The following is a 26,814-nucleotide window of genomic DNA, read 5'->3' on the forward strand; positions in this document are numbered from 1 at the left end:
GTAACTTTGTTGTGTATGCAGTTATTCAATTTTTTGATTGATTTTATTTGGTGTTCCAGTTTATCTTATGTACAGTTACGTACAGTAATGTTTACAGCTCAACTTGTGATCCCCCCCCCTTATTTTTAGCTCTTCTTTCAGTGAGAAAGAATATGTGTATGAGCTTAGGACTATCTAAGGAAGACTGATTTTTTTTTTTTTTTTTTTTTTGGAATTCTTCACCTTGAAGTTAAACCTCTTGCTTTTCACTGTGAGCTCAGAACGGAATTGTTGTGGATGCTTTCGTCCTGTGCACTGTGCATGTGACACGCGTATCCCCCATTAACATTTTCATCTCCACCAGGGTTTCTGATGGATCAGGTGTTAGACCTGTGGTTATTTTGGCTCATGTGCCTTTAATGGAAACATTCCATCAGCTAGACTCCAGGTCAGGAAAAATATAGTTTTACTTTACCTGGAAGAAAAATTATCCTAAGATGGTTAGAAGATGCAATAAGAAATTTATTTTATTTTTTAAGCATACAGGTAAAGTCCTCTACCTCTGGCCATTTAAGCAAAAGAAGATGAGGCGCTCTCCCTCCAGCCCCTGAAGGCGCACACCAGCCTTAAGCACATGTCTTGTGCTCTCTGCCCAAGTTGCCAAACTTGTAAAATTGACACCCTTCTGTTCTCTTTTGTTCCTCCAGCATTTAGTTTCTTATGCGGCCCTAAAATCTGATTTATTTTAAAGAATGTTCTCTCTCTTTTTCTTCTACCCCCTCCTGCCTCCACATGCCCTACCACCACACCCCAGTCTGGCTGTTTCCAGTTTTAATTTTTGAATTTGCCTCTTATCTATAACTTACAGCCAGCCTGAATATGGGCATTAGATGAGTTGACACATGTGACTGACTTAGAATGATGTTTACCGTACAATAAGCCTCCAGTGAATGTTAGCTAACCTTCCGCCTCATGAATATTGTTATTATTATTAATTTGCATTTAGTTCTAGATCAGTGCTTAAGAAAACAATGTTTCTTGATATATCAGCATTTCCACTTATTCTAAAATAGCTTATTTCTTAGGTTTACCCATGCTTATGTTTTATTGTATCATGAAGTATAGATAGTCACCAAATGAAAATTAATTCATGCTACACTTAGTACAGTGAAAATATGAAAAAATTATAGTTTAGTAAAAAAAATCCATTGAAAAATTGTTATATTTCTTCTCCTACCAAGATGGAAAGAAGTTTATTTCTCAATTATCGATAAAGAAAGAAGCAAGAGTATTTGAGAGATGCCATTCCCAAACTGAACAAGCCAGAATTATTCTTCTGGAATGAAATTAGAACCTGAAGAACTCCAGCTGCAGGCTGAGATGGGAGGGACGACCGTCCCCCGTCTTTCCTAAGGTGTGACATGCATGCATTTTGTCACAGACCCAAGCAAACCCGCAAGTCACACTGCTGAGGAGAGCCTGGAATCTGCTGGCTACTCAGTCAACAGCCTTGGCCACAGCGCCAGCTCCGTGTGAGGAATCGCTGGCTGACTGGTTTCACTGGGTTTGAATTTTCGCCCTTGCTGGGTTCCCAAGGAGCATTACTATTTGGCGGCTCATTTGCATACTTCCTGTCCTTAGTTAAGGCTCTTGCCCTCTTTCTTCCATCAAGGATCTGACATTTTGTGTGACCGTTTCTATTGCTTATGTATGGGCATTCTGTGCATACTATGTCCAACAGAATTTCTTTTAAAAATGAACTTGGCTCAGGCTATTTTAAATACAATTTGGAACATGGTAGATATTGATGAGAAAAATTTCTTATGGGAAAATTTGTTTTTATCTGTTTATCGACATGAGTTGCTTGAATTATAGACTTGAAGTACACTCAAGATATGCTGACCTGGGGACATTGTAACCTCTACTTCACGTTAAGATGGAAGATTGACCACCAGTCAAATCTAAATTATGTCTTTAGCAAGGCATCAGCTCTAATAAAATCTTATCATTTTCTTAAAAAGTTACTGAGGCTGCTCTATAAAGACCTGAAATGCTCAGATTTGGAGAGATCTTACTCTGATCATCTAAAGCAAGTAGAAGCATACTAATCTGCGAGATGCTGAAACAGGTTAGACACACTTCACTCAGACTTAAGGACAATTCAGGAGTGTCACCTGTGCCAACTGCAGTAGAGGAACGTAGGCCCTTGGCTCTGGGGCTCTGATGTGCACCGATTTGTATATTTTCCCTGGAAGTCACTTTGCCTTGTAGGGGGCACAGTTCACACTAGTACCTGTCTCAGAAGTAGAGAAGACTTGAAAGTGGTCTCCCGTCTGTTCTTACAGCCGTACTGGCATGAAATACACCGCTTTAAATGTACTATTGATAATAGTTTGAAAGTAAATGCTGAAGCCTTAGATTATTAAAAGCCACAATTCAGTAATAATTGATAGTAATAACTAACTAGTGGACCTCACATATTTATCTCATTTTATATTTATATTTGAGCTGGGTTTTTAATTCCTTAGGTGAATGTCTGCATAATTTGAAAAGCTTTTTAAGAGAACAATTTCAATCTTCTACTTTAAGTCTATCGATTGCAGATAGAGTTTGTACTTTTATTACCCTTGTTTCTCTTCAGCTTCTTTTTTTTTTTTTTTTTTTTAGATTCTTTGTATAGATTCTTAGTAGTGTTCTGAAGCAAAGGAATCTTTCATTTCTCTATTGGAAATGAGAACCAACCAACAACCTTCCTAAGTAGAATGCCTCCCCTCAGAAGTCAGCTGGAAAATGCCCTGTGGCCTGGATTGGGTACCGGCCTGTAGGTTTCTCTCTTTGTTTCACCTGCCCTCTGCCCCTCCCGGCCACAGTGGATTACTGTGTTGAAATTCATTGCAGTTTTCTAGCTAAGACTGAAACTCCAGTGGACACCTGTACAGCCCTAGTTTCATTTATGTTTTTGAGATGGACTGTCTTCGTTTCCCTTGGCCATGGGTGGATGGCAATCGTTTGGTTTCTGGGGACGTCTGGATTTCGTGAGACATGCTGGTGCGTTAGGGCCACAGGTTGGCCTCAGCTGGAAGGTGCTGTCATCTGTGATGAACTCCCTGGAGGTAGGAGCCAACACGTGGGCTTTAACAAACCCTTTCACTACTTTCTGCCTCGATGGGCTCAGGCCCCTGAGGTGGGTTGCCGGGCCTGGCCTCTCTGCTCCTAGCTGCCATCTTGGGGAAGGTTTATCAGCCAGTCTTCACCTCCTGTCCATAGCACATCCAAATATGGCCAGATTTCCGCTCTCTACTGGAGTTGTTCTCTCTTGGTGACCACGTCTTTGGGGCACCAAAGCCAGAGGACATTTTAGTGCTGTTTCTCCTCTGTTGTTTTTCCCAAGGATCCTGTGGCAGTCCACACTCTCCCCCGCTGACCTTGTGCTCTTTCTTCTCAGTCTTTGTGAATTTCTCCTCTGCCCAATCCTCAGGTGTTATTATCTATTATCCAGTCCCCAGCCATCTTCTGTTCTCATCCCACACACTTGGCTCTATCTTCCAACTGTATTTGGCAGTTCCCAATCTGTAGCCTTATCTTAGAACTTTATCTTGATAGACTTATATTTCCAGCCATTTACTGGCTGTTTCTATCCGGATGCTTCACAGGGAACTCAAACCAATACAGACTGTCCCAGGCTAATGATGGTTCAGTTATAATTTTTGACTTTACACTGGTGTGAAGATGATAGGTATTCAGTGGAAATCGAACTTCAGAATTCTAATTTTTATCTCTTGCAATATGCAGTAGGGTCATCCTGTTGGTTCAGGTTCTCTAGAGGATATTTATGTAAGCGTGATTATAAAAAGGGGATTTGCTAGATGGGCTAACATGAATAGAGACTAGGTGGTCCCATGGTGGCTGATGGCAGGCTGGGCAGCTGGAGGAACCAGTAGCTGCTCAGTCTAAGGAGCTGGAGCCTCACAACAAGAGGAATCCATGATGCAGCCCCAGTCTGGGACCCAAGGCATAGAAACTCCCTGGAGAGTGCTAGACAGAGTCTGCTTTGGAAGCAGAAAGGAGCTGGAGTCTGATGCCCTTAAGGGTTTGCAACAGAATCGAAGGCCTTGCTCAAGGAGAGTTGATCTTGCATCTGCTCCTGCTTCCTTGTTCTTCCATCTTTTTGCTCCATCCAAGCTCCCACCATGTTGGAGAGCACAGCTCACATCTAGAGTGGGTCTGCCCCTCAGCTTGCTGTGTCACATGTCAGTCATTCTGAAACAGTGACATATCCAAAGTCTCCGAACTTTAGGCTTCTCCTCCTCCAATGACATTGGCAATTCAGATTACCATCACAGTCTTTGCTTGTGATGCTGGGCAGTGGCAGTGAACCATAGCTCCCAGTCAGCCCCATGTCCACCAGGGCATAACAGATGCTCCCAGTGCTGCCCTGCCGAGCAGTGATGTTGGGCAGGTTGTGTGTGTTGCACACATTGTCAGTTTGCAATGTATCCAACTTGGGGTGGGTTTATTGGAACGTGGCCCATCGATACGTCGAGGAGCATCTGTATGTAACGTCAGGACTCATCTTCTGAACTCCCCACTCCCTTTCTTCCCTTGCCTGCCCCATCCTGGTAAATAGCATGACCAGCCCCGTGGACACCAAGCCAGGGCTCTTAGAAGCTTTCTTTAGCTCTTCTCCCCTTTCACCTGCCACATCCGGGCTGTCAGGGAGCCCTGTCAGTACAACCTCTCTGCGTCTCTTGTTCCTTCTTGCAGGACCCGGGGCACCCAACCAGGGCTGGGCTGCAGTCAGACTCCTGGGCTGTGGAGCTGCTCACCTGTCCTGTGAGCTTCATTCCCAGTCCACTCCTTTGCCTCTCCGGTTACCAGCTTCCCTGCCCTCCCACTTCCACGCTGACTTGTGTGGCTTCCCTTCACATCCAGGCCTTCTTTCCTGGTCCCCTCCTGCCAACTTGGTGGCTTCCCCTGCACTGTCTTTCAGGGAGCCATGGTCAGGCCTCAGTGTCTCCCGCCCCAGCACAGCCTGCCACGTCCCCACTCTGTCTGAAAAGCCCTGACCCCGGGATGCCCCCGTGGGCCCCACGCCCTGCATGGAGACCTGCGGTTGCTCTTCATCCTCTTCATGGGCAATTCTGATCCCTGGTCACACCACATAAGGCTATCTGAGTCAGTCCCCTCCCCACCTGCCAGCCTCATGCCCGGCCACTCCTCTGCCCTGCAGCCTGGCTGCAGCCGTGCCATCAGCCTGCGGTCCCTGGAGCCATGCGTGGTGGCTCCTTGCACCTGCTGCGCCTTCTGTCCAGAATGCCTCCTCCTGCTCCTCAGGGGCTAATCCCGCTCTTCCCACTGCAGCTTCTCCACAGGCTGCCTGTGACTCTCCCCATCTTCCCCGTCACCTCCCTTGCACCCCGGGTGCTCAGTAGCCTGTGCGGTACTTGGCGATCTGTGCTCTGGACTCCTCCATTTCACACCCCCAGCAGATAACAAGCATCTCGAGGTTGGTGCCTGCTCCTCTTCCCACAGATGGGCCCAGCACAGGGCTGAGCATTTGCACAGAGCGTGGAGGAAAGGGCCAGGATTTAAGAGCACACGATGTATTTCCACTGCGACCAAGTGCTGCCCTTGTTTACCATGACACATTTTCTGGGGCATAGAGTGGTGAAGTACAGCTGGTTCACATACTGGAATAGGCGAGGTCATCTGGAGATCGTTGGACCAGTCAGAATTAAGAACAGGAATCATGAATTTTAGGCTACTCACAACGTGACTCCAAGTCACTGGGGTGGAAAGAGGAACAATTCAATTATTCTGATGAATTAAAACTAATTTCTGTTTCCGTTTTTATAAGGCTATGAGGTTAGAAATGAGAATGTAACACTGTGTATACTTGTTGGTTTATGTGAAACTCCTCAGAAGTACTCATTATTCTCCGTCCCACGTATCTGATGTAGACTCCAGATCCGTACAAAAATTCATCAAGGTATAAAGCAAGAAGCATGAATCATACATATTATAAATACATGCTTTAATCTTTATACTATGAGTATTTCTGATTTTGATGAAAATCTAAAACATCTACATCTAAAAAGAATAAAATATAAATGTAGAGATAAGAACCAAATTATCTGTATTCTGGGGAAATCCATGATAATAATCCTACTTTTGCTTTCTACCTACACTTAGAATATTTTGTTATATCCATTTAAAGTTAAGATAAAATACCTGTAGTGGTTACAATCAATTCTGTGCGAATATTTAATAGTCAAATTTATACATCAGTTCCATCACAGAAGATGTTTAATACCCTGGAGTGGGAGTCAGGGTATGGAAAGAAGCCAGATGTTTCAAACTGCAGCGATGAAAACCCAGCCCATTTAAGTGTATTGAGAAAGTGATTTTCATGAAATGTCATAAATTGCTAAAGAAAAATATGGCATGATATTTTCGTTCCTGTGAAGAGTTTCTACGTGAACTTATGGGCACAGAAAAACACGTGGAGGTCAGCAGTTAACAACCCACGGGTTCTCAGACGTGCTTAGAGCTTGGGCTGTCATTTTTTTTTTTTTTTTGTCATTTAATTTTTTTATTGGTACTTTTTTTTTTTGCATTTTTTTTATTGGTTGTTCACAACATTACAAAGCTCTTGACATATCATACTTCATACATTAGATTGAAGTGGGTTATGAACCCCCAATTTTACCCCAACCGTCATTTGTTTTGAATCTTCTCATGACGGTGCGCCCTCCTCCAGCGATGGCCAGGCGGGGGTGTCCCATCACTCCTGAGCAGGATCAGAGGCAGCCTGGCTCATCTCCCTGCACCAGGAGATGGTGGGCGCTGCACCCGTCTTCCCTTCCTTCCTCGCTGTGGGCTGTGGGGTGAGCCTCACAGATGGCTTCCCTCTCCCACCTGCTAGGAGCTGCTTCAGTGTCACATGCCTTGTGATGACAGCATCTCTGCTATGAACCTAATGTAGGCCTTCAATGTCACATCCTCCTGTGGCGTAGCTCACAGAAGGCCAATGGAGGATATGTGTATGTATATATATATAAATATTAGTTGTAGATGGACACAATATCTCTATTTATTTGTTTTTTATGTGGTGCTGAGGCTCGAACCCAGTGCCTCACACGTGCGAGGCAGGTGCTCTACCACTGAGCCCCAGCCCCAGCCCGTGATGGCTAGTTTTATATCACTTTCTTACCAATCTTGATTTCAGTTCTGCCTCTGGTGATTCATGGGAAGCATCAAGAGCGTTGTGAATAGATCTACATTTTTTTTTCTTAGAACACTATTTTATGTATTCAAAGCCATAAACTCCTTGCTCCCCATCAATTGCTGGGCTTCATGAGCTGCTTTTTAAAATTAACATTTTGCTTTAAATTTGATTTAACATTTTTATTAGATAGTCTTAGTAGTCCAGCAGAGGAAAATAACTATAGTCTCGAAGACTTCCTGGCTTTCACACAGAGCTTCCGTTAGCAGACAGCCACAGATTTCCATACAGTAGTCACAGCTGTCACTGTTCTTCTTATTCATCCTGTCAACTTTCAGTCAGTTTTTAACCACCTTTGACCCAGCTATCCTACTCCTCAGTCTATACCCAAAGGACTTAAAATCAGCATATTACAGTGATGTACCCACGTCAATGTTCATAGCAGCACAATTCACAATAGCTAAACTGTGGAACCAACCCAGATGCCCTTCAACAGATGAATGGATAAAGGAACTGTGGTACATCTACACAATGGATTAGTATTCAGCCTTAAAGAAGAATGAAATCATGGCACTTGCAAGTAAATGAATGGAGCTGGAGAATATCATGCTAATCAACATAAGCCAATCCCCCAAGCTGAATGTTTTCTCTGATAAGTGGATGCTGATCCTTAATGGGGGAAGGTAGGGAAGAATAAAGGAACTTTGGATTGTGAGAGGGGAGTGAAGGGAGGGGAGAGGGTGTGGGGTGAGAAGGCTGATGGGAGGAGACGGAGGTTACTGTCCTGTGTACATGCCTGTCGACACTACCGTGTGACTCAGCACCATGTTCAGCCAGTGGAGGGAGAAGTCGTGCTCCATCAGTGTACAATGTGTCAAAACGCATTCTATTGTCATGTGTAACTAATTAGAACAAATTTAAAAATAAAAAATTTCAATCAGTTTTAAACCCTAAAGATATTAAAATATTTATAATACTTCTGGGGAGAGAGCAAGATTGTTGGCCTTAAATTCTGATCATCCTCAGCACTGTTGGAGAACTTCTCCTACCCAGGACATTAAAGCCCAGTGGGAAGTTAAGCTGGAACACGGCTCCTCGGGGACAGGTGTTGCCTTCATTCCAGTGGCCGCAGCTGCAGGGAGGCAGAAAACACGAGCTTCGGCCCCGTGATGGGCCCGTGATGGGTGGGGAACGGGTTCCCATTATTACACCACAGGAAGCAGCGTGAGTTCCCTTCCTCGGAGGCTCTGCTCATGTGTAGGCAGTAAAATTCATAAGGGATAAGTGAGAAATCATTGAGGAGCATTTTATTTTTACTAGAGTGTTCGTTACTGCTTTCCTGTGTAACAGGCCCTAAGATGTCTATACGTGATTCAGGGAGAGGAGATTAGCGCTGAATTTGGGTGCAGTGTGCGTCCAAGCATGGAATTTGATCCTTCATGTAGTAATTGAATGAGAGCAGCATGGTGTGTCGAATCTGTCCTCGCTCTTTAGTGCGCCAGCGAATGGCTTTTATTACCAAGGTTTAGGGAGGGGAAGACTCGGAGTATCTAATCCCTTTTCTCCTGTGGGTGTTGGGGGTGGTGGTGGTGTTCTGCACCTTGTGGGGAGGGAGAGAGAGAAGTAATGACAGGGAAGGGAAACAGAAGGCAGAGCTCCAAGGACGGCCCTCTGGCCACGGCCTCATTGGCAGGAGGAGAGAAGGCATTGAGTTGCCTGCCCCCGCCCAGCAGGCATCTGCTGGGGTCACAAAGGGAATCTGTAGTGACTGCGGCCCTCAGAGTCTCTCCACTTATTGCTTTTAGATGTGTGATGTATTAGTCTCTTCTTGCTGCTGTAACATATCATCACAAACTAGTTGGTTTAAAACAACACAGATACGCTCTAGTTCTGGAGGTCAGAATTCCAAGATGGGCCTCACCGGGCTAAAGTCGAGGTGTCTCGGGCTGTGTTCCTCTGGAGACTCTAGGGAGAACTGGGGTCCCGGCTGTTTCATCTCTGTAAGTTATGTGAGGAAAGGAGTCCACTGGAGAGCTCTGAGCTGTGGACGGGTCCAGTAACTTACCATCTGTTAATGTCACTTGGCTGTTGTCTGGAGGATGCAGGACAGTGAAAGGAAGGAGAGGTTCAGGAAGAGATTCATCTAAGAGGTTGCTGCGGCCCACCCCCACACGATGGCAATCAGGACACCTTGGTAGTGGAGATAGAAATGAATGACGGGGACATATATTTTTAAAGGCTGAATTGATAAAACCCAACCACAGGATGGATATGGGGAAGAAGGGCAAAAAGGAGGTGAGGCTAATTTCCAGATTAGGAATTGAGTGGTGGTGCCATTCCCTGGGGTGGGGAGTCTGGGGTGTGAGTAGTCCAGGTTGGGAGCCAGAATTCGTGTCGGCCAGTGTGCACACCTATGAGACCTCCAACGTGAGGTGCTGTCAACTAGATGGATATTTGTGTTTGGGATCCATGAAGATGTTTCTAGAGAATCATTGGCAGATTGATGGCATCCAAAGTGTGGTCTCGGTGAGGTCACTATGAAGAGTGTAGGTGGAGAGGTAGACCCCTGGTGCAACCTGGGTGGTCCAAGACTGAGGGGCTGGGCAGAGGAGGCTGGGCCGGCCTGAGACACTGGGAAGGAGCTGCTGGTGATGCTGGTGAACTGGAGAGTCCCTATGGAGTGCTGGGTGGGAAGTGTGGGAGTGAGAGATTCCTGACAGCCAGGCGCCGGGTGTTCCTCACCGAGGACCCAATTTCCTACCTCAGAGGGAGAGTTCGATATCATATGACGTAAGGCCTTCTGCCTTTGTTTTTACTATGTGCAAATAATTTTAGAGGAAGCAAGACTGCTAACACTGAAGCATAACTTCATGATCAGTTAGAAGTTATGCTAATGCTTATTAAAAGGTGACCTAGGAAAGGGTCTGTGGCGATGAGGGTCAGTAGCCTGCTGGGTGGCTGTTTTTGTGAATTTCCTGAGCGACACTGCGACTACCCTGCATACACTGGGAGGCTCAACGCCTCTGCTGCGGGTGGCACCTCCCTTCACGAGTTGGGGCTAGGATGCCTAAGGCTGCTGTGACAGTGGCCACATAATACTTGCACGTAATCATTGCTATCTTGATTTAAGTTGCCAAATTACTGTTCACATTGAAACTAGTGGTAGTAATGAAGGGACAGTGGTAAGTTCTTGAAAAGTTTGAATGACATCACCCTTTATAAAAAAAAAATGTAGCACTTTGGCAAATTTCTCCCGGAGTCTCTCCTTGCATGCAGGTGTTTTGAATTTCCAATATTTCTTCTTTGACGTCCTCCATGGAGCGTGTCTTCAGTTATGTTTTCCTGTGGCGTTGACAGAAAGGAAACGTATTCTTATTATAGCATTCAAATTCTTTGCCTTCCAAGTTTGGCTTTCTTAGCAAATCTTTTGTGTCAAATGATTTTAATTTCCTGATTTACTTCTGAGCCTTCGCCTTGGCCCACTGATCTTTCGATGGGTGAAGTTTACAGACATCCACACTGTGTTATAAATGATCCTTCCCGGCAAGGCTTATATAATGCTGTGAGTTCAGCTTTACCCACATTTTCTCAGGACCTGGGGTGAGGTTGATGGTGTGCTGGGGCAGGACTCACAGAGACAGAAGTTGGTCCAGTGGGAGGTAGGGGTGGGGGTCAGGGAAATAAACTGATAAAACTAAGCGTGGACCCATCTGTGAGATGGAGACGTGAGCACAGGAGAGAGCTCTGGTCTTCTTTGGCTGGGGGCTTTGGGTCAGATGGAGGCCATCTTTGTGGACATGGATCTTAAACAGGACATGGATCTTAAGCAGTGAGCAGGACTCCGACAGGCAGCTGCCCCAGGACAGGGCAGATGCCGGGAGCAGGTGGTGAAGGCACAGGCCGGGGGCATGAAGGGGCCAGTGGCTCCTGACCCTGTGCACCTTGGTTCTCACTTGGGCAGTGGCTGAGGTTACTCCAGGTGATGAGGGTGGTGGTGAGCTGTGGTTGGGGGGTGCCCATGGAGCTGGAGAGTCCTGGCCTTCAGGCCGGGCTGTGGGACGGTGCATCCTGGGTAAGACATGGTGACGTGTGGGGAGGTTCCCTTTGGCACGGGGCAGAAGAGTATTGAGGAAGAGGCTGAGAAGTTACGTGAGTTAGTCGTATCAGAGCTGGGAAACCAGCGTGCTCAGGGGCTATTTTGGGGAGGGGAAGTTAAACACTGGGCAGAGTATGGGAGGAGGTGAGGGTACAGAGGACATCAGGCAGGAGGGGAATCCATGTGCCAGTAGGAGATTAAACCAGGCAATCTGTCTTTTGTCTCATGTTGGAATGAAGGATTATTGAGCATACGGCACCCTACTCACTGTTGGAAGACAGGAAAGGGGTCCAAACTGGGTGCTGAGTGAGAAACGGCCATGTCTGTGTCTCCCCACCAGATCTAAGCCCTTGAAGAGCAGCAGCCCTGCCACGCTTCTCGACTGGACAGTATTTAAAAGGTTTTAATACATATCCACCAATCAACCAATTGCATAAACTTAACCTGTGCATCAGTGAAATTCCATTTTCGTTATTCAGTATTTTTTATTGATTGTGATATGGTATCATCATATTTTATTGTTTCCAAGTAGTATTTAATGGCATGGGAAATACAATTTGACTTTAAAGTAAAAAAAGACATATATGCAATAAGATCTGGTTTTCTATCTGTGCATGTGTGTGCGTGAGAGAGAGTCGTCAAACATTAGTGACAGTTATCATGAGATCAGAACGGTGCTTATTTCTGTTTTCTAAAATGTTTTCTGTAACAATCAAAACTGCCCCACCTGTAATTTCGCACAGCCTTCCTGGTGAAAATCAAAACCCGAGTGGGCTCCCTCCGGCCACACGGTAGCTTCCCGGCTGCTCTTCTGGGTTTGGTCTCTGCTTAGTCCTTGGAATTCCTTCTTGACCTTCATTTCTTGCTCTGTGCTGCTAAGGAGGTGGCTCAACATCTGAGCACCTGGGGAGCCAAACCTTCCGTGGCCCAAGGTGAACATTCTGCCGGCCTCCTGTGAGGTGCTGCGCTTTGCCGCGTCTCTGCTGCTTATGTCCTCTTGGCTGCCATTTTCCATCCCAGTGCCCTTTCAATTTTGTTTTGTGATTATTGATTGTATTCTTCTTTTCTGCTGGAAAGCCTATTCTAAAAACACATCTGCAGACCTTTCCTGGCTCTGCTTGGATACAGTTACACATTTCACTGACCATGAGTAGTAAGGATACATCCTCCCGGTGCCTGCAGGGTTCTCTGTGTGGTCTTTGTAGGCAGGTGCAGCATTTGGACACAGAAGTGTCACCCAAATAGTCATGTCCCTGGTCCTAGCTGGGGTCTCCTGAGCCTGGCATCTGATATGATTGATGTCTTCTGAGCGGCTGGCGGGCCTCCTCCCCCCTCCCTCCCCTGTGGCTGCGTCTTCTCACCCCCCAGACTCTGAGCGGCCCCCCACTGTGGCAGCACTGTCGTTGCACACCTCAGGCAGGCTGCATCTCTCTCCTGGTTGGACCGGGAGCACCCTGGGGGAACCGTCTGCCTCCCTCACCCTGCAGGCTGCTCCTGGGCGCAGCGTGCCTCCCAGAGCATTGCTCCCCAGCAGATGCGAGAACCTACTCCACATTTAATCGAGGGCGACCTCATAACTCTGGCCATGTGCAGTGTTATCCACACGTTAAATAACTGTGGGTCCGTCGAACGCGCCTCCATCACAGAAAGAGAGGGACTGTAAGAAAAAAGACAGAAACATCTTTTCCAGACCGTCGGGGTGATCAAGCACTGTAACAGGTTACCAGGGAAGGAGGCAAGATTGCTGTCCCTGGAGAGTCTTCAGCATCGGGCAGAGAGAACGAGTGAGGTCTGCTGCGGGGGGCGTTCACCTGTCTCGGGGCCAGCAGACAGACAGAATGACAAATGGGCCCGGGATGCTTTGATTACTCGGCCTGGAGAGGAGGAGGCTGGGGGAGACATGAAAACGACTTCAAATATGGAAAACAGCCATGATTGCCTTCCCGAGGAGAGCGAGCTGAAGGAGCTTCACCTACAGACTTAGAGGTTCAGGCTCCACTGTATACTTAGGGATTTAAAGTCATAGGTTGCGAGAATCTTGTGGAAATCGGTGAAGTCAATGATATCGATTTTGGGGGGAGAGAGGGAATCATTCCAATACGTTATATCGAATGTATAGCATTTTCCTTGGAAAAAGTAGCCTTGTAAAGCACCAGGCCTTGTCGCTGGTCAGTGGCTAGGAGGGGAGAACTGAGAGCCGAGTTAGCAGCCCCTGTGGAGGGGGTGCATTACCAAGTCAGTAGCCAGGGGCGAGCAGGAGTTTCTGCAGAGCTCGGAACCTTCCCCAGTGGAAATGTAGAGGAGAGGGGGGAGGGGCTGCCAAAATCCTGCCACTAAAAAGGGAGCCCAGATACTACTAGAAAAAAAAAAAAAACCCATTGGGGATGTTGCTGCAGTTTTAGCATTCAGCCACACGATGTCACCATTGGATTTTGATTGTCACTGTGTTTGTCTCAAATACTAGATGAAGGCATTTTCAAAGCTGGAGAAGAGAGGTCTGAAATGCGGGGGGCAGCAGAAGTCCAAGAAGATGAAGACACTCGGGTTGAGATCCCAGTGGATCAGGTATTCTCCACGCCCTTGAACATACGTCCCTGCCACCGAGCCCCGGGTGTCTTTCAAACCCTGTGTTGTCTGTGACCGAGGTTCCTGTGCCTACCGAAGTCAAACCTGCCAGGTGCCAGGTGGTGGAAGGACCTTACCCACATAACAACACCTTCAGCTCTCCGAGTGTTCCAGAGAATAACCTCGGGGACTAGTGATCTTTAAAGTGAAAAATGGTCTGTGTTTGATAAACCGCATTGAGAGGCCGTGGGATGGGGTTAGGTATGAGATCTGAAGGAGGACGTTCAGTATATGTCAGTGTATGCAGGAGCGCTGGGTTGGGGTTTCGAATCCAGGAAAAAGTCCTCCTTCACTTAGAAAAGCATTTTTTTTTTTTTTTTTACTAAAATGCCATGTTGCTCTCTTCAGGGTCCTTGAAATTATGCTGGTTGGAATTTGTTTTTTGTAAAGGAATTGCTTATATAAATGCAGCTCAAATATTTGCTAGCTGTGTATTGATTTTCTCAGGCCCGTGGAGCAGTGTACTTTCCAGATAGATAGATAGATAGAGAGAGAGAGAGAGAGAGAGAGAGAGAGAGTGTGTGTGTACACTACATGTGTGTGCTCATGCAGGGGACTAAGTGGTGTTAAGTGTGGCTAAAGGATGCCAGAAATGAGTGAGTCCGGTCCTGAAGTCCGGCTCCTCCGGCTTTCTCACAGCTCTTGGTGGAGGGCAGGTGTGTAGGTGAGGAGGGGGAGAAGACAGTCCGACTCAGGGGAATGGGGAGAAGTCACCAAGAATTGCCACTTGTCCTCTGCCTATTATGTGACATTTCCTTTTCTAAAAGCAAATTTCAGAATCCAGCGAATTCCACCACCACCACCGCCTCGCGCCTGTCTCAGCCAGGAGACCCGGGATCGCTACTTGAGTATTTCACTGGCATTTTCTGCCAGCGTTGCCTTCCTGATAAAAAGCCGAATGTGCTAAAAATCACAGATTTTAAAAATCCAATTTATTTTCTAGGATTTACTATAACTAATAATTTTTCATAAATCCTAGTTATGGGTATATTTTTTTCCCTGAGGGGAAGCAGAATTTTAAGTCATCTGTGAAGTTACAATTAAATATTATATTTTAAGACAAAGAAGGGTAATCATCATGTACATACAGCTCTAGGAGCTGTTCAAACCCAGACTAATTTATATTCCAGAGTCAGAACAGCAGGAGGAAATCAGCAATATTAGTAAAAGAGAAATCTCTCTGTTAATCACTTATTAAACAACTTGCAAAACCAGGGAGAGGCATTTGTTTACTGAAGAGTTTGCTGATTATAAAGAAGGCGAGTTGAGAGGGAGGCTCGATCCCCGGTCATACTTGAACAGTCCTGGATGTGTGTCTGCAGAGCTTGGCTTTTTATTTGGCATGTGAGTGATCGCTTGTTAAAATGAAAATATGCAAGGTTGGTAAAAGTTGAGCAATAACAACAGACTGATGTTGACTCAAAAAATAAAGCCAGGTCAAAGTGACTAGTTACTTCCTTCTTGGGCTCCCTTGGTCCTCAGGCTCGGGTTGGCATGAGGTGCTTATGGGGTCGGGCGCGTGAGCCAGTCTGTCTGGTCTGGTGGCCTTTGCTCAGTATGTTATAATATTGTGAAAAACTAAACGAGAGCTGGAGAAATTAGCACCAAGCCCTTTAGCTCCATCATAGTAAGAAAGAAGAATGCTGAGGATGTGGCCCCAGGGGGACCTGCATTTAACAATGGCTACCATTTTTTTAGTACCTACTGAGCGCCATGTAAAGGACTAGGCGTTATCTCATGTGATGTTGGTGACACGAGTCCCATTTTACATGTGTATGTGGAAAACAGTGAGCTCATGTAGGTGAGCTAACTTGTGCAGGTGGTACCAGTAGGTAGAGCAAGTGGAAACTGAATGAGGCTCTGACTTCCCGGTAGAGGGGTGGTCTGCAGGGGAGCGTTAAATAGAGCCAACAACAACAAGAAGAAAGCCTGGTGTTAATCCAGGGAAGGAGGAAATTCCTCCGTAAGGATGGACGTGCAGTCACTGCCTGCCGCCTGGCTCAGCTGTAAATGATTCCGCACACACATTCCCTCAGCCTGTGAGCGGGTTAGCTTCTTTGGACTGGTTTCCAGTTGTCTAAATGGTCCACCTTATAATTTAAAGAAAGAGTCATAAAGAAGTGTGTGTGTGTGTGTGTGTGTGTGTGTGTGCGCGCGCGCGCGCTGTAAAAGTCATGTACCACAGACCAAGTAACCTCTGTGTTCCTGAACAGGAGGTCGAGTGCCAGGAGCTGCGAGGGCTCTGCTGGGAGGCCATTCTCCTGGGGCCTCTGTGGGCAGACACTGCCTGTCTTTGTTCTCGACCGTCTTTGTAAGGGTGCTTGTGCTGTGTGATGGCCTTGAAGGATGGAAGGTGACATCCCCTGGAATGATTGTTGTCATCCAGAGGCGATTTTGTGTCCAGGGGAATATTGGGCTTTTTCTGTGGACATGTTTGGTGGTCACAACTGGGGAGCTGGGTAGCACTAGTGGACAGTGGTCAGAGATGCCGCTGTCCACCTTGTAATGCACTCAACAGTCCTCATGGTGAAAAACCATCCAGCCCAAAGTCTCAATAGTGCTGAGATGGAGAAGTACGACTGTGTCAGTCAGCTTTGTGTCACAGTCACCAAAATACCTGACCAGCACAACTTAGAGGAGGAGAAGTTGATTTTGAGCTTGTGGTTTCAAAAGTTCAGTCCATGCTTGGCCGGCTCCCTTGCTCTGGCCCAAGTGAGGCCGAGCATCTGGTGGAAGGGCCCAGCAGAGGGAAGCCACTCATCTTGCCAACGGCAGGGAGCAGAAAGAGGAGGGAGAAGGAGGACCATCCGTAATGCCCAAGGCACACCTAGAGACCTGCGTCCTCCAGGCACCCACTGCCTACGGTTAGCACCCAGTTAGTCCATTCAGATTACTAGTCCACCAGATGGACGAATCCACTGGTCATGTCACAGCTCTCAATGTTTAATCATTCCAGTTTTCGACATTCCTGCCATGCCACATGGGGCTTTTAGGGGCCACCTCGTATCCAAACTGTTATACCTTTGCTTTGGGGCCAAAGCTGCATTTGTTTATGGTGCAGTAGAACAAAAATAATGGTTCAGAGGTCAGGCAGGGTTACTGTTCATTTCATGCCACTGAATTGTGCACCCAGGACTAATTAACATGGCAAATTTTATGTATATTTTTCCATAATAAAATTATTAAAAGAAAAATATTTCGATTCCCCCAACGTGGAGTCCTGTTTCTTAAATAATGCACCTAGGCCCCTCTCCTTGCCTTATGGAAAATGGGGACTTGGGAGCCAACACTGAAATCCTGGCTGTTGCTGTTCCCATGAGCAGCAGATTCTTTTCTTTGACCCAGGTGGCTCACACCTTCTGCCAGTATCCTTAACACTCTGCCAGCCTAACCTGTTCTCTTGTAAGTGGGTGAAACCTCAGACTTTCCATAGTCTTTGATGTGGTCTGTTGGTACCATCTAGTGTGTGTGTGTGTGTGTGTGTTTTGGTAGTTGTAGACAGCAGCATGCTTTTATTTTATTTATTTTTTTGTATGCGGTGTTAAGAATGAAACCCAGTGCCTCACACATGCCAGGCAAGTGCTCTGCCACTGAGCCCCAGCCCTAGCCCTGGGTCCATATTTTTTTATTAGTCAAAGTTAATAATGGTGATGGACTTAGCACTGCTTCCAAACCAGTGGGGAGATTTTATGTACTGTAACTGGGGAGGGCAGAAAAGTACCTTTTCTTTAGGGAAAATTTAGATATGATAAGAATTTAAATCTAATAAGCTGACCCCTTTTGCATACATGTTGTAAATAAATCTTGGGTCTGCAGTCAGCAGGGGAGCTAATGTATGATTAGCAGATACCTGGTACAGGTGACGTGTGTCTCTATGCTCCATGATAAAATAATGCCTTTCCAAGATAAGGAGGCAAGAAATGAGCCAGCTCTCCACTTCAGCTAAGTAAACTGCCCCTCGTAAGTATGGATCAGGTCAGAGTCCGCTGTCTCCGAAACACGGGCAGATGAATATCTATAAAATAACTGATTAAACAACTGTATTTTGTATTTTGTTCCATTTAGTGGAAGAGGGCAGAAGATAGGGGTGCTTCCTTTAGAGTGGTTTTGGATTGTTTTGTAGCTGTATTTATCAGTAGGTAGTTGATTTTGAGTGGTAAAATAATGAGAGTTGCAAAATCTTTTATGCTAAATAGTTTTATTAAATAGCATTTAAGTCAGCCTCATGAACATTGGAGCAAAGGAAGTTTGTTTTTTAATTGGAGGTTGCACCATCATTTATTTATTTATTTTAAACTTTTGAATCAAATTTGTACACATAATATTTTTAAATGTCAACCAGTTCAACAGGAATTATGATAAGTAATCATAATTATTTATTATCTATTTATTATCACGGCCTTCATCAGCTCAATTCCTGTCCCTTCATCAGCTCCATTCCTGTCCCTGTGGGTGAACAGTTGGAACTACTTTAGTTATTTCTTGTGGATTACACTGCTATATTTCTAAACCATATCCCCACTTCCCGATTTTAATGCCCATGAGATCATTAAGTCTTACAAGAGATGTGATGTTACAGTTCAATTGGCATTGAACGTCTTTTATTTTTAGATATATATAAAATAATGGAGATCATTAATTCATCGAATCTCAAATTTGAGACAATACATCTCTTGATTTTGTTTTTCCAATTTAGACAATATTCATTAACTTTCTGTCTAATGAGATTATAAGACGATTATTGAGAGTCTCACTGCCCCCACACCCTGTAAAAAATAAGCTCACATGCATAGCTTCCCCCTTTCCACTCTAATCGTACAATACTTTCTGGCTAACCTAATCTTTAATCCGCACATTACTCTCACTTTGTAGGTGTTCTTGTTTGTTAATTCTTAAAGTTTTTCTTTTTAGATATACCGACAGTCGAGTGTATTTCCACATATTAAACGTACATGGAGTAAACTTATCTAATTCAGATCCCATTCTTGCCGTTGTACATGGCGTGCAGTTTCACATGTGAGCATAGGACAGTGGTGTCCAGTTGGTCCCCTCCCGTTCTCATGGCCACCCCTGGGGGTGGGAAGTGGGGAAGGGCAGTTGGGAAGTTCTATGTCATTTCTCTCTTGTGAACTTTAATACTGAGCCCTTTTCCCATCTTTGGACTCTTTTCTTTGTCCCACTGTTCAGAAAAGTCCCAGTTATATTCCTTGGTGCAGGTCTTTTTGCTTATCAGGTACTGAGTGGATTGAGTATTTGTTTTTAGTTCTGGGAAAAATTATTGAGTTATTTCTTTGTTAATTTTCCTCTCTATTTTCCCTATTCTCTTTTTGGAACTTTAGTATTTGTTCACAGGACCTTAGCTGACCCTCTAATGATCTCTCCACTTTCCATCTCTGTGGGTCTACTTTGTCAGTTTTTAAAAATAAACAAATATATGTATTTTTACCCCAAAATGATAGAAGACCTTATGTATGTTTTGTAATTTTCTTTTTATCAACTTAAAGTATTTCACTTCATAGTAGCAGATTTTATTATTAATTCATAGAACATTGCCTCATTGCTTTTTTAATTTATTTTTCATTGGTGCATTATAATTTCGTAAACAAAAGCTTCAAATTTTCTGTCTATCAATCTATTTATTTTGTGGTGCCAGAAATCAAAGCCAGGGCCTTGCATGCATTCTACCACTGAGTTACATCCCCAGTTTCTACCTATTTGTTTTTTCCTGGTCATTCTATTTTTAATTTCTAAGAGCTCTTTTATATTCTCTAAGTGCTCTTTTTTTTATTACATTCTATTCTTGTTTTATGGATGTGATATTACCCTTTATCTTTCCAAAGACCTATGCTCTATTATTTTGAGCTTTCTTTTGTTGCATTATCTTTGTTTCTATATTTTGATCTCTGCCTGCTAGAGACTTCCTTGGCTGTCTTTTCAGATCTCAGACTGAGGCGTTAAGGAAACTCTTTGTGCATAGGCAGAGCTCATGAGCTGGAGCTCAGCATTCTGGCACCTGACTATGGGGAGCAGGGTGGGGCCTGCCATTGGGTCAAAGGATTTCTTCTTGGTTTCATCACAAGAAGCCTGGGGGCTTGTGTCTGGCTTCCCCTTTCTGCAGGTTCACATTTTAGTTGCCTCAGACCTGCTCTCACTGGCCCCACACCCATGGCTTTATTGTTTTCTAGATTTTATGGCTTTTATTTCCTTTCTGGTTGTCTGTGTTCACCCCTTTTAAAATTGCTTTTGATACTTTAGAGGGCTATCATGGTGCGGGGGGGGGGGGCGCTAAGAGAAAAAACCCATTTGTTCAATATTCAGCATTTAACTGGAAATGACTCTTATGCTAATTGATCAGCTGTCTTCATGGAATCTGCACCAGAGACAGCAAGCTGACTGTGCCCAGCTTCCTCCTGAGGACCTCTGTGGCTGGCCCTGGCCATGTGTTCTCCCGGTTCCCTGGGCAGCAGCGGTCTGGTGTCTAACCTTGGTCTTCTGTGGTCCGTTGATGCCATTTGCCCAGCTCCTGGGGTCACTTTAGCTTGTGACTGTTGTTCTACACCTATAGACTGTAATGCTGGTTTCAGGAATCTGCAGCCCAGAAGTTACAACCAGAAGCAGAGGTTTTGAAGTCTGTGCGTACTGCCCTGGTGAGGGCTCCTCACTGGCTCTACCTGGTGCTACCTACAGCTACCTGCAGCTTCTGAGAAACGCAAGAGAGATGAGGAGCTTACATACATCACTCTTCCCATGTAGTAAAACACACAGAAAGACAAAGGAGGCACTTCCTGACCATATCCCCAAATCTGCTGCAATGTCATGTCTTTACTCAACAGAGTTATAAAATGTGTAGAACCGGAAGAGAACGTGGCCTGAACTCAGCCCTTTGCTGTTGAAGAACAAAGCCCTTTGGAGAAAGGAGAGGAGAAGCTGCTGTCCCACAGGGAAGGGGCCTGGCGATGGCGGGGCCAGCTCAGCACCTGGGGCCCGGGGCCACTCTGGCTGCTCTGAACAACTCAGGGAAGGCAGGGGGAGTCTACAGGCTCTGGATTGTCCCGATGAAGGACGAAAGTGCCAACACTGCATTGACCCGGCTGTGTTTTCCAGTCGTAGCCTGGTGGTGACCCGGGCTGGCCTCACACAGCTGGAAGGGCTGGGTGGTGCCACCAGGGTTCTCAACTTCCCTGCACGTCGCCAGGGAGGCTTTTTGTAGACTGTGTTTCATTGATAGAAATGGCGTTAAACATTCAAATGTGGCCCTTGGGGATTTCTCTGTAAGTGAAAGAAAGTCAACGTTGGCTTGTATGGGGAGGAAGCAACACTCCTGTGCCATCTAAAGGTAAGTTTTCAATTTATTGTGTATGCTCCTACGGGTGTCTGAGGGCCTGGTGGAGCTCCAGGGGCCCTGGCCAGCTCCTTCCCAGCAGGTGGCCAACCGAGGTCCACTCTGCTTCTTGTAAGGACCCTGCCGCTGAGTGTGACCCCTCTCTGTAGCCTCTGTGCCTTCAAACCACACCTGAACCATTTTTCCCCGCCTGTGAAAGTAAGGCTCTGGAAACCAAAGACAAAAAGCAGCTCTTCACTCTCCTGAAAAACTGAAACTCGTTATTCCAGAACACCTCATTCAACTTGGGCAGCAGATGATTTTAGTTTCCATGGGAACAGAAATAAAAACAAGTGTGATAATTTCTGTACTCCCAGCATCTATGCCTGAACTCTGCCATAAAACCCACTCAACCTTCTACCCCTGAGCCTACAACAAACCCACATATGACCCCCCAGTTTCACACACGTGCTGAACATCACTTGGGGAAGTGGCTACCTAAAGGCCTCTTCTCATCTATAGTGGTTCCAGTTTCCTATTTCCAGATGTGGCACAGTTCAGGAGGAAGGACTGGCGGGCAGGGAAGAGGAGCAGGGCCGGATGGCCGGCTGGGATATCATGACCAGGAAATTGTAGCTTATGCTGCTTTTTTTCAGATAGCAAAGCTCTTCAACATGAAAATGTGTCCCCAAGGAATTTGAATGTGAATATAGGAAATATCAGCATTTCCTTTGGAGTGGGCTGGACATGAGCTGCAGGCTCTGGGTAGCTGTCTTTCTCCATTTCTGACTTCTGGGGCTGCTGCTAATGTCAGAGGTGTGATGTGAGTTTAAAGTCTAAGTCGTCTGGGCGGCCTCATCTGTCTGTTGAAATACCATCCGAGTAAATGATGCTTTCAATATCCAGTGGCTTATTTCCATATGATTTCCATATTCCATCTTCTTTCCCCTCACCACTCAGGGATCCTGAGTTAACCTTAGTAACGGCATGCATACTCTCTGGAAAGCCTGAATGTTTACGGTTTCCCCTGAGCCATCCCCACCAGGACGCAGCCGGCAATAATAACTATCGGACCTTTTCTGTCTTTCCATACAAATCAACCATTTTCTCAGAATGTCAGTTGCAAACTAAATAGCAAGAGATACACGTAGGAAAACCCTGGACAAAAGGCATTCAAAATACGAAAGCGGGTGTCGTGTTGGTGGGGAAGATCTGGTATGGCATTTCTAAGAACAAATGTTAAGAGCTATTATAATACAGAGCGTGCTTTCTGAAAGGTAAACATCCAGAGTTTCTTATAAAAACCTGTTTAAGGATACATATAATCTATAATTGTACATGTATGTGATGTGTCTGTTGATCTAATGCACTCTGTTCACTAGCCAGAGAAACTGGAACCCTGTTAGTTCAGATAACTGTGATCAACGTTATGTTCTATGTACATAACATATGTGTAATGAGTGGTAAGACAGAGCTTAATGAATACCCCTTTTGGTTTTTATCTTTTGTTTTTTATTAATTTTTAAAATTTGTTCTAATTAGTTATATGTGACAGTAGAATGCATTCTGACACATCACACATAAATGGAGTACAACTTCTCATTCTTCTGGTATGAATGCCCCTTTGACTCCAATGAAAAGTAAGAATTATGCTTTAAACAGAATTTAGGATCACACAATTACACATAAGCATGAGGTATTTCTAAAATTTCAGAATGTTTATGCTCTTTGGAGAAATAATTTCTACTTGAAAACTGGCTTTCTTAAAATTTTAGTCAAGAATTCACTGAAACTTGATGTAACTGAGAGAGAAAGGACGTTAAGCACAGGTAAAAATACCTTTCTGATTTATTGCTTTTGTGATGCTGTTTCTTTTTTATAACATAACTTTTAATAAGCAGTGGCCTGCTCATACTGGAATAAATCTCAGAGAACTGTCCTTTTGGCCCCAAATCATTCCATCAAAAGCAGTCCTATTTTCTCCCAAGCTTTCAATCAATTGACTGATGATTTTAAAGATAAAAATGCAACCCTTTGCATTTTTTGAGGCATTAGTACAATTATAATCTTTTAATCAAAAATGCTATTTTAAGTGGTGTATTTAATTCGGAACCACCCTGAGCTCTGTGTGGTTTAGATCCTCTGGGGACAGTGCCCCTCCAGGAGCAGCAGCTCGACATCTCCGGGAACTGTGGGGCGTGCAGAGACTCAGACCTTGAGACTCAGAACCTGCCCTGGAGATGGCGGGACACTGGCTTCAGTCACTGGGCGGGAAGTCATTGTAACACTGTTGCCTTCGGATGGCTCCTAACTCTAACGCACTCTGCACCTTGGGAAATGGTCACTAAGAGTTTGTGGTCAAGAGGCATTCAGGTCCCTCTGTCACTGCTGTGGAAATTGGGGTCAGTTTACCTGTCTGTGCTGCAGCTTGCCTTTCTGCAAATTGGGAGACTAGCAGTATTTGCCCCAAATAGATCCCGTGAGGTTGGTTTAAATTCGACGATGAGGTGAGGTGCACAGAGCTCAACACTGGCCACTGGAGGGTGTGCGAGGAGCCTGGGCCGCGGCCTCTCCTCAGGCTTCCTGAAGGCACGGTCCCCCCACCTGGACCTGCAGAAGGCACATGGTGTTTATTATTCAGGAAATGTTCATCCCTGGTCTGTGATGCTGGACGCAGAGCCGAGTAAGGAAATGAGAGACTTCCAGCGGCCACCAAAGAGCCCTGGCTGATGTCCCCAGATGTTGTGGGGACATCGACTCGATGGCAATGCATGTGCACTGTTTTCCTGTCAGACACAGGGGGACACTGCCCCGCGATTAGAGCTTACAGAAGAATGCACCTGCATTACCAGGGCATCAGTGGGGAGTGACAACCCTAGAGCCAGGAGGGTCTCCCAGAGCCAGCGGCCCTAGGGATGAGAAGAAGGAGCATCCTGGGCAAAGATACCAGGAACAGCATGGATTACCAGGTGGCCTGGGACGTGCCCCACTCCACACTCCTGCCTGGGAGGGCGCATCTGCCCCGCCACCTTGTCCTGCCAGCCCTCCTTCCTGTGAAAGAGCCCAACCTCCCTGATGCCTAAGGACACTGAGTGTGAGTGTGCATGGGCAGGGAGGGAGGCAGTAGTGGCTGGGCACGGTTTGCTAGGGCTGCCACAGCATGGTGCCACCAACATGGTGGCCAATCAGCAGAAACTCATTCCTATGAGAACACGGGTCACGTGGGATCTGATGACCTCATCTTTGCTGCATCACTCTCTAAAGAGCCCATGGCTAACGACAGCCCACCCTGAGGTGCTGGGGCTGAGCCTGACGTGAACCATGGGGCAGGGAGACGATTTGGTGAGGAAACGGGGTCCCTCTCTGATCTGATGCTGCCTAACAGACGAAAGGGACAACACGCAGGGAGCAGAGCCGCACGTCAAGTCCTCTACGTGAGAAACATGATCAGCGAGAGGCGGAGAGAGCAGAGGCAGAGACGCAGAGCCTCACTCCGCCCACGGTCCTTTGCCTCTTTAGTCCTCTGCTCATACGAGGGACCGACCTGGTCCAGGTGCCGGTTACTATGGTGACTGGTTTCCAAACTACCAAGGGCCACTGCCCCTCAGAAGGATCTTGTATCTGCTTACATTTCCATGATGCTGATGGAAGATGTTGCTACCCACTGGCTGGGAGACCTGGGTGATTGATTGACGTTCCTCTGGCTCAGTTTGCCCTTCTGTGCCTTGGGGACCATCATGGAGAAACCACACGTGAAGTGCTTTGAGAAGCATAAGGTGCTCCCTGTATGTGGGGCATGATTGCACCCATCCCCGGCCGCTGCTACCTGCCATCTGGTCTGAAGAGGGAGCCATGTGTCACCCAGGTGTGCATGTTACTTAAGGGACTGGCTGGCACATTTGTGTTGCTGAGAGTGGATCGCAAAGCAGAAACAAGCCCAAGAGTCCTGGGGTGGTGGATTTGTTGTGAAGACTGTTCCAGAGAGCTTGAAGCAAGGGATAAGGCGCAGCCAAGAGTGAGGAGGATTCGCTCACGTGAGCCAGTCTCTCATCCTTCAGTGGCGGTTCTGGCCTGTGTGTGGGGGGTGCCCTCTTCAGCAGCAAGAAGAGGGAAGAGCTTGAGGAGGTAGCTCTTGCTTTTCTTTTTTCTTGAAAAATTGCTTCTTCCCACCATGGATACCTACCCAGATGTAGAAGGAAGTCTCTTTTCCTATTTTGCAGGCTTCACCATGGTGTTGGTTGTGTGTGTGTGTGTGTGTGTGTGTGTGTGTGTGTGTATGCGTGCGCGTGCATGTGCATGGGTGTAAAACCCAGTGTTCCTTCTGGGGATGATTTGATTGATGTATACACTGGAAACATCTTTAATAATTTAATGCCTGCTTCAAAGGAGATTACACCAAAAAGCACATTGCTTTTCATTTATTCATTACAGATCTGTCATAGCAGCATTTTTTTTGCTCTGAATTGTAGTGTCGTAGTAATAATAAATTTTATTCCAGACTCAGATATTTTAAAAGATTATAAGCCTTTTAACTAATATTGCCATCTTGTTTAAATTGATCAAATTGGTATTTCAGCACCATAATCTTGCATTTCTTAACGTTGAACTAATGAGATGTGGCTTCCTAGGATGGCTGCTGAAATGGCTGTGCTGGGGGGTCGTAGAGTAACGGGATGAAAGCATCGTGCTGCTTGTTAGTGAGGTGGCGATAATGGCAGGAAGACAGAGCCCCGAGTCTGGGGCTGGAGGCCTTCTTTAAGCACAGAACAAGGCGATACCTGCCCTTTGCAGGAGAGAGAGAGAGAGAGAGAGAGAGAGAGAGAGAGAGAGAGAGAGGGAGGAGAGAGGCGGAGGGACGGAAAGAGAGACACAATATTTGGAATTGGGGTAAGACTGAGAAATAAAAAACTAAAAATTAAGAAAACATACTGTCATGTTGCAATTATGATGTGTAAATCCCGATGTCAAGAAAGGAAACCAGTGTTTCCCACTTAGATGTCGTCACCTCAACAGGCTTCAGCAGCAGTGTCCATATTCTCAGGGGCCAGGTCTGTATCTAGATTCTTGCACAATTACAGTGGATGGTGGTTTTTTTTTTTACAGCTTTATAGTCGTAATGGCATTTGGGTTCATCCTGACAAACACACACCCATGGAAGTCGACTTTGGTTCATAGTACCCCACTTTCCCTCCTGCCCTTCTTTCCGTCTCCCAGGTTTTTTCCCCTATTATTATTTCTCATTAAGTTATGCTGTATAACTTCTCTTTAAAACAGAAAACTCATTTGCCCTAAATAAAGCAGGTGTGGACACAGTGAGTGTGAACACAACTCCTGGGACGGATGCGCAGTTACCCCGCGTCCCAGCATTGTGTAAGAGGGAACCTGCTCTTTCTGTTTCTGGGCTCTTGCCGGGCACTGCGTCAGGCGCTTGGCCTCAGAATCGGCCCAGTGGTCCCTCCTTACCGTACACCAGAGTCCCTGGTAGGAATCCAGAAAGGCTTTGCTTTCATGTCAGTGATCTTTAAGCAGGAAGATAGGCGTGGCCCACGGCTGCTGCCATGCTCATTG

At 46.0% G+C, this 26,814-nt stretch overlaps 1 protein-coding gene across 1 annotated transcript in view; it reads left to right on the plus strand.

Annotated features, from left to right (window-relative positions):
- Positions 1–26,814, plus strand: part of DCDC2 (doublecortin domain containing 2) — a gene marked incomplete at both ends in the record, with an annotated part of 186,804 nt that overhangs the window by 153,831 nt on the left and 6,159 nt on the right. The window contains one exon of the mRNA XM_081295956.1: positions 13,765–13,865. Coding sequence (XP_081152082.1) covers positions 13,765–13,865 — 101 coding nt within the window. The remainder of the gene's footprint in view (positions 1–13,764; positions 13,866–26,814) is intronic.

This window comes from Spermophilus citellus (assembly GCF_964194105.1).
Source record: "Spermophilus citellus genome assembly, chromosome: 5".
Taxonomy (NCBI): domain Eukaryota; kingdom Metazoa; phylum Chordata; class Mammalia; order Rodentia; family Sciuridae; genus Spermophilus; species Spermophilus citellus.